Source organism: Anneissia japonica, unplaced genomic scaffold, assembly GCF_011630105.1.
Source record: "Anneissia japonica isolate Jap-2015-1 unplaced genomic scaffold, ASM1163010v1 scaffold7335_len29326_cov107, whole genome shotgun sequence".
Taxonomy (NCBI): Eukaryota; Metazoa; Echinodermata; class Crinoidea; order Comatulida; family Comatulidae; genus Anneissia; species Anneissia japonica.
The window spans coordinates 17,051-24,920 of NW_022705407.1; the positions used below are offsets into that span (position 1 = coordinate 17,051).

Here is a 7,870-nt window from a genome sequence, read left to right on the forward strand (position 1 = left end):
TAGGTTCCCACGATCAGGAGAAGCATGAGAGAAGCAGACACAAGGTCAATCACATACAGTAGTCTTCTCTTTAAACGCCGCCAACTCAGGAATGTAGACGCTCTAGTGTCTGATCTGATTCTTTGAACACCGCCTTCAGGAATGTAAACGCGCTGCTGCTCCGCAAGAAGGGAATAGCCGACTGCCTTGTTCACCAATATAAACATGTGCCATGGTTTAACCATTTTTAAAACATAATAATATATATAATAATACAAACATGTATTAAATTCATATAGCCTACACAGTAAAACACAATGCCGTAGCATACGTTGTTCTACGTGCAATATCACGTGGCATCACGTGATCGCCACAACGAACTTCTTAAACTGCGGCTGACCCAAGTCAGTGTTTGCATGCTGTATTGTGCAGGCACGTGGGAATTAAAAAGTTGGGCAAAAGGTACTTGTTTTGATAGGTCAATTCGAACATCGCACAATATAATCTGGCGATTGCTTTCTCTTCTATAAAACCTATAGGTAACGGTAGGGCTTAGCCTACTAAAATACAAGAAACATTGGGTTTCCCCAACAAGAAAAATAATTAAATTTAGGCCTTTATTATAAACATTTCTTCGTAAACTGTCACCTAGCGTAGGCTAGCATTTTACTACCAGGCTACTACTATTATAAATATAGGCCTAGGCCTACATAGCCTAGGTACGGTAGACACTTAACAAGTTTTGAAGTTGTTTAAATCACGATCAAATTCCAAATTTCGCTGAACGCGTTTAACATTTTGCCATTCACGAGCAGTCAGCCATATGAAAAGGGGAGGAGTTAACTTCCAAACGGAATAAATGGCTCGAACGACAAGCTTCCAAACGGCATTTCACAGACGCGTTTGGGAGCTTGTCATATAACAATAGTAAACGTGTTTGACCCGTTTCTGTCGTTGGGGATAATTTGTAGATCGCGCCTTATTGCTAGGTCAGCATAATTATATTATACTCTAGTACAGGTCGTGCGTTGGCAATTTCAGTACTCTAAGTGAGCAGTCATTTGAAACAGTACATATCCCTAGAATGATTAATGTTTAGCGTTGCAATCACAACAATGTCGCAGTTTTGCCAGATTTGAATTTTTTCTCCTCTAATTTCTATAAAATGTACGTCATTCCAAATTTGTTCTCAAATAGGGCCCAGAATAAGAGCGTAACCCAATAAAAAAATACATCAACAAGAAGCTTTACCTTTGAATGGATTGGTCCATTGAAATTCTTTTTAAATTATTTTGTTGCAGAATGAAGACGTCTCAGAGTCAACATCTTTGGTGGGTGATATTCATTGCACTTGTTGTTCCTCAAGTACTAACATCGACAGCTCAAGATTTGATAAAGTCTAATCAGTGCTTTGGAATATCCAGAGGTAAACAGTTTACCATAGCATTCATCGAAAACCTAACCGATAAGAATATTGCAAGTAGACGACTCTTAATTTTAGTCGTAGCGTTTAGTGACCAACAAACTGAAGTCACCATTAGCAGCAAGCACCAAGTAGCTGGCAAGCCATTCCAAGAGACTTTTGTGATTGAGGCCCGTGGTTTTAAGCGAACAACCATTCCTTCTGCATATATGTTGTCTGGTACAGGGAGAAGCTTAAAAGCAATCAAGGTTTCAGCATCTAGCGACGTGTCTGTCTACGGTCTTATGTTTCAAGATTTTTCAACAGACGGCTTTCTCGGCATACCCATAACAAATCTCGGTACTCAGTACGTAGTGGTGACATTTCAAGAGCAATCTAGAGCATCACAATTTGCAGTAATTGGGACTCAGGATTCTACGACAGTTCATGTTACCTTACGCGGAACCGTTTCATTTGAAGGTCAAACCTACAATCAAGGTGACGTGTTGACGATTATGGTGAATGATTCACAAGTGGTTCAGATCCAGAGTACAAATGACTTATCGGGAAGCATTGTTCAAAGTGACAAATCTGTGGCAGTATTTAGCGGTAACGAGTGCGTAAATGTACCAGATTCATACTGTGACACACTGACAGAGCAGTTGGTACCCATTAATAGTTGGGGACAGAAACACATATACACTGCATCTCAAAAGAGCGATGAAAATATTTATCGAATTATTGCCTTTTTTAGTGGTACAAATGTTACCATTCCTGGAGTTCCAAATCAGATTCTAGACTCAGGTGAATTTTGGGAAGGACATTTGCATAGTTCAGGTCTTGTTTCGTCAAACAAACCTACACTGATGGTGCAGCTGTTATCATCTGTCAACGGTAGAACAGTTGACCCTTCTTTGATACATATTCCATCAGAGGAACAATTTGGATATGTGTTTGGATTTGCAACGCCCCCACATTCGGGGAAGGACTCTGGAGGTTTCTTTAATTTCATTAACATCGTCACCAAAACAGACGCTCGTCAGACAGTGCATCTTAATGGTTCCAAAATCAATGGTACAGATATTCGCGAAAGTAATGTCCCTGGTACGGCATATTCATTAATTACCATACAGCTACCTAAAGGAGAAGGGGTTTACTATGTTGAACAAACTGATTGACTTGCATCCCCATTATCCGTCATTGTCTATGGATACGAAGATCATGAGTCATATGGGTATGCAGCTGGGTTGTCTCTTCCAAACAATAAACAACTCCTGAGTTTCACACCATACTATTTCCGAGAGATGGGTGGAGAAACTCTTACAATTACTGTGCCCTGTCTTGAAACGAACACCATAGCTTATCAGAGTGCAATGTGCAAATTTGACACTGGTATCGGAGATGTACTTGTGCCTGGAGACCGCGTTGACCCCTATATTGTCAGCTGTATCACTCCTACCTTCTACAAGAATGGACTGACACACGTGTCTGTCTCACTTGATGATGGCAACACGTTCCCATACTCTGGCATTGTCTACGTAGCATCGCAAGATGATTTAGAGCCACTTCTGACTGTTAAACAGGAAAATTGGGAAGAAAGAGGTGAGGTTATCGATCTCACAGTGCGCGATCCCATTATTTTATCATGGGATCCTGAAATCATGGGTAAAGACGTAACGGAAGTTGATGTCATGATTCAAGACTCGGATATTAACAACAACGACTTTCCAGTTTTGATGGAAGATATCACTGTTATGAAAAAGGTCCCAAACACCGGTAGCGTCATCATCCCAACAGCTGTTCTAGCTTCACATCTTGGTAATGCAATAAAAAGAGGAAAAGACTTGTCGAATGTAGCATTTCACATAAAACATGTCGGGAAAGCTGTCACTTCATTTGTGAGTAAGGTGTATTCAAAAATAACCCTACTAATCAAATCAATTCATGATAGTCTTTGTACAGATTACACCAAGATATTGAGTGATGTTCCAAAGGACGTTCCTGCCTGCCCATGTACTTTAGCTCAGGCTAATGCGAATTCTGACTTCGAAATATCAAATTTTCTAAATTCTTTCTTTCATAAAGGGGCTGAGGACTGCATCAGATCAACAACATCAACCCCATCAGGCTCTGGCCAACAGTGTTGTTACGGAACAGATGGTAAAATCTTAGTCGGCGGATCTCAGGGTGGAGGAACTGCTGACAGATACAGTCCAGTGGATAATTTCTGGCGCCATCAAAAGTATGACGTTCTGCCGTATATTGCCTGCTGCAAATTATCAAAAAACTGCGATAAATACTATAAAACCCGGCCATCAGATGATTGCTCAGATTATGACCCACCTAGACCAGCAGGAGGTATGGGAGACCCTCACGTAACAACTCTTGACGGCAAGAAATTCACTTTCAATGGAGCTGGGGAATTCCTGATGGCATCTTCCAAATTATACAATTTGATCTTCCAAGCTCGTATGGAGGTGTATCTTGACACCCTGGCCACTGTTTACACAGCATTTGTTATTCATACCAATAACTCGGCGAAAGTCCAGGTGCAGATGTCAAATATCAATGAGACATTGGTTCTTGTCGATGGTGAGCCTCTGCGTCTTGCTTCCAGTCCTGTTAAAGTTCATTATCTAAATGGGGTGTGCGTCAGTGTGAACGACGATTTATCTGAAATTAGGGTTGTTTTTAATGCTGGTACTGCTGTTATCATCTACATTAAATCGGAAGTCATGTCTTTCATTGCTCAATTTGATACAAGGTTCAATGGTCAAGTCAAAGGACTTCTTGGTAATCAGAATGGAGAACCGCACGATGATCTTCAATTTCCAAATGGTACCATCATGAACAGTAATTCTTCTCTACAGAAACTCCATGAATACGGTCTAGAATGGCTTGTGGCTGCAGAGGACTCAATCTTCACATATATATCACCTTATGACTACACTACGTACCATTTTCCGGAATTTACTCCAACTTTCGACGTCCCTGATCTTGATGTTGTTAGTCAGGAAATCAAAGATTTGTGTGGTGATTTCTTTGAATGTGTATTTGATGCAGTGACGACCGGCAGCCTGACATTCGCAAACAATACCCGACTGGTGTCGGCTACCCTTGATATCATTCAAAAATCCTCTGTCAAAATTGTTAGCTGTGGTTTTCCAGGAGATGTAGAGAACGGTCAAATGTTTGGACATGTGTATCTGGTGAACTCAACCGTGGAGGTCACTTGTGAGAGTGGTTACATCTTAAAAGGCTCCTCTAGCCTAACTTGCCATGGGGATGGCCGTTGGTCGGCCGATCTTCCTCAATGTGAAAGGTCTGGTAAAGGTTTACGCACTTCAATTATAATGGTAATTGTTTTAAGCACATTGATCATTCTTGCTGCTGCTTGTGTTGCAATTGTCATTTACTTGAAGAAAAAAAAATCTTATGCCTTTCTTGTGGCTTCGGACTAACCAGCTCACCAAATATGAGCCATCAGTTAGAAGTTTTTTTGTTATTTTTTTTTTATTTCTTCATATCACATTTACAAAAATCATATAATAGATATAATAGAGATAAAAGAAATGCAAGTTATATTTACATAAATTAAACGGTAAAGCCAAGAACATATTTGAAAAAATATACTGTAACAATTTAAAGTAAATTTTAAAATTTTGACCATTCTGCGTTGAAAATTATTTGCTTTACTTTCTGTATAGCAACGTATCTTAAAACATTTAGGCCTAAATAATTTTAAGGTACAAATTAAGTGCTCTGATATTTGGAATCGTTTTGCCTACTCTGCATTTATGAATTAAGTATTTTGTAAGAATAACAATAGTGTAGTTATTCAAGGAGTTTGTAGTCAATGGAAAAATAACAATACAGTTGTTCCACAAGGATCGGTCTTGGGTCTGTTTTTTTTTCTTAGTTTATATAAATGATATTGTTGACCACTTCAAATTTAATATGAACTTGCATGTTGATGATCATGCTTATATGAAATTACTAATGATAGAAACATCATTGCAACTAGATTAAATAACGATTTAAAAATTATTTTTGAATGGCCTGGAAGGTGGAAGGTATAAACTTCAACACTGATAAAACCAAGGCAGTTCTGTTCTCAAGTTGTCTGATGCAAACACTGTTTAATTTATGTTTATTCTTTGAAAATGATGAAATTAAATTGTTATACATCATCAACACTTAGGCTTAATATTTAGTTATGATTTATCATGGAATAGGCACATATAATTAATACTATAATAAAGCCACTCCATCATTAAATATGATGAAATGTGTAAAAAAAATTCTTATCACGACCAAGTTTAGTAAAAAATTTATATCACTTGTATTTGACCACTGTTAGAATATGCTTCCCCTGTGTGGGATAACATGACCTGTAGCTTAGCTTCAGATCTAGAAAATCTTCAAATGATTTTTGCAAGAATCTGTTCAGATGCATGGAAGCCTCCACAGTACGCGAAGTTATTTTAAGCAGTGTTTATTTTACAAAAAATATATAAATATTATATATATATTAACATATAGTAAATAAATGTTAGCGTTCGAAATGTTTTTACACTACAAAAGCTTCAGGAATTCAGAAAAGCAATGAGTTCCAGAGCGGCTTAGAATTGAATCGAAAATTATATAATAATAATGAGCTTATTATTTAATATTGTAGTGTTTGTAGTAAATGTTGGCACTAATCCTTAGAGGTCCAGGTGCTGGGCTATAACGTTTCATAATTTGACATTGAATCGATATCTTATATGACTTCTAAAAGCTCTTTATATGAAATACAGAATACATATTTTATGTTTAAAAAACAAAAATATTTAACAATATATTTAATTATTGAATAGAGCACCATGAGGAAATGTTTTGTAATATATGTAATATTTTATAGTAGTGTAAGGTAATAGTAAAGTTGTACAGCGCTTGATGTGTGGACTAGTTTGTAGTAGCCACTTGGTCGCAAGAGTCGCATAAGCATTCGCTTTAGGTGATAACTTTTATTAAAACTATTATAAACTTATCTTAATAATATGCATGTTTATTTCTTGATGAATAAAGAATCTTAAAAAATGAAGGTGTTGGCAATTGCTTACCTATCGATACCTGTTGGTATGTTTCTTTTTTCACAACAGTTGAGCCATCACCTAGGTTGAACTTCTTTCACATTAGTCTCAGGAAATAGTGAGAATAAATGATGGTGCTTGAGAAACTTCTTGTAAGCCTTCTAACTAGTGTGATGCCTTCGTCTTATTGTGGACAAAATATATTAAGATAGATCTAAAATTACTAAATTTAACAATATCACAAAAACAACTGAAGCTTCAAGTCAACACGGAAAAATAGTCAACAAATGACAAACAAAAACATTTTTAAATTTGGTTACAATCAACTGACCTGGGGACAAGTTCATTGAGCATGGCAATTCATTCCATAGTTGAGAGCAAGGCAACTGAAAAAGAACAGCTGTCATAATTAATACAAATCACATAACTATCGGTTGATTTCACGTTGATTTATAATCACGCGGTACTGGGGAGGGACAACTTGATTTCCTGCTCAACAACTCATCCATTCGTAGAAGCCTTTATGAAGAAAGCCTACCTAAAATGGCCTAGATTGGCGTGAGACCAGCTAACTCCGGCTTTGATTATTTAGGAAGATTGAAAAATATTAATAGAGTATACAATGTACTCAGTGTTGTTTTGAAAATTTATATTAATTATATGTTAGTAGTATTAATAATTTAGGTTAAAATTTCCACATGGATAAAATACATTTATTCCTTTCTTTGAACAAAGTATTCAGTTGTAAATATGTAATTATTAGTAAAATAAATTAAATTTAACAAAAATATGGAAAAAGCATAAGAAGAAAGAATAGGAAAGAAATTTGGATTGGCTGAAATATTTACTGAAAATAAACAATAATAATCATTTTTTCATTATTGCATCACGTTTTTGTGAAAAATTTGTTTAGACTCTAATCGTCAGAGGTCAAGGTGCAGGCAGCCTACACATTTCATGAACTACGTCATAATAATGATGACAATAACTTTTACAGAGATCCTTTAATGCATAATACCAAATGGGTTTACGGGAGAACACAAACAATTTTTATTTTGTTCTATTTGTACAAAAACAGACTAGTCTTGCACATATCTGTCAAATTTATAGCTCGTTTTATGGTGGATATTTTCAATATCTAACTCACAGTGTGAAGCTAAAGCTTTTATGGTTTATTTCACTATAAGCCGACATTGGTGCATTCAATAAATACAAACTTCCTCAGGAAGATGAATCAAGTTACACTGACAGTTTGAAAAGTTTGTTAATGTTTGTTATGTGCGCATGTTATTAATCAGGATCCTGCTAACCATTGTGTATAAACATAATCAAATGTGCTTGGGTTTTATCTGCGAGTATTTTGTAAACTTTACTATTGAATATCTTATTAAAGCCTACGGTGTATTGTGAGTGT

General features: G+C 36.5%; 1 protein-coding gene across 1 annotated transcript; it reads left to right on the top strand.

Annotated features, from left to right (window-relative positions):
• The first annotated feature begins 1,281 nt into the window (after positions 1-1,281).
• Positions 1,282-4,842, top strand: LOC117105503 (sushi domain-containing protein 2-like). Its single transcript, XM_033246667.1, is given in 1 exon segment — positions 1,282-4,842. A coding segment is annotated over 1 exon segment (3,561 nt).
• Positions 4,843-7,870: the final 3,028 nt, after the last annotated feature.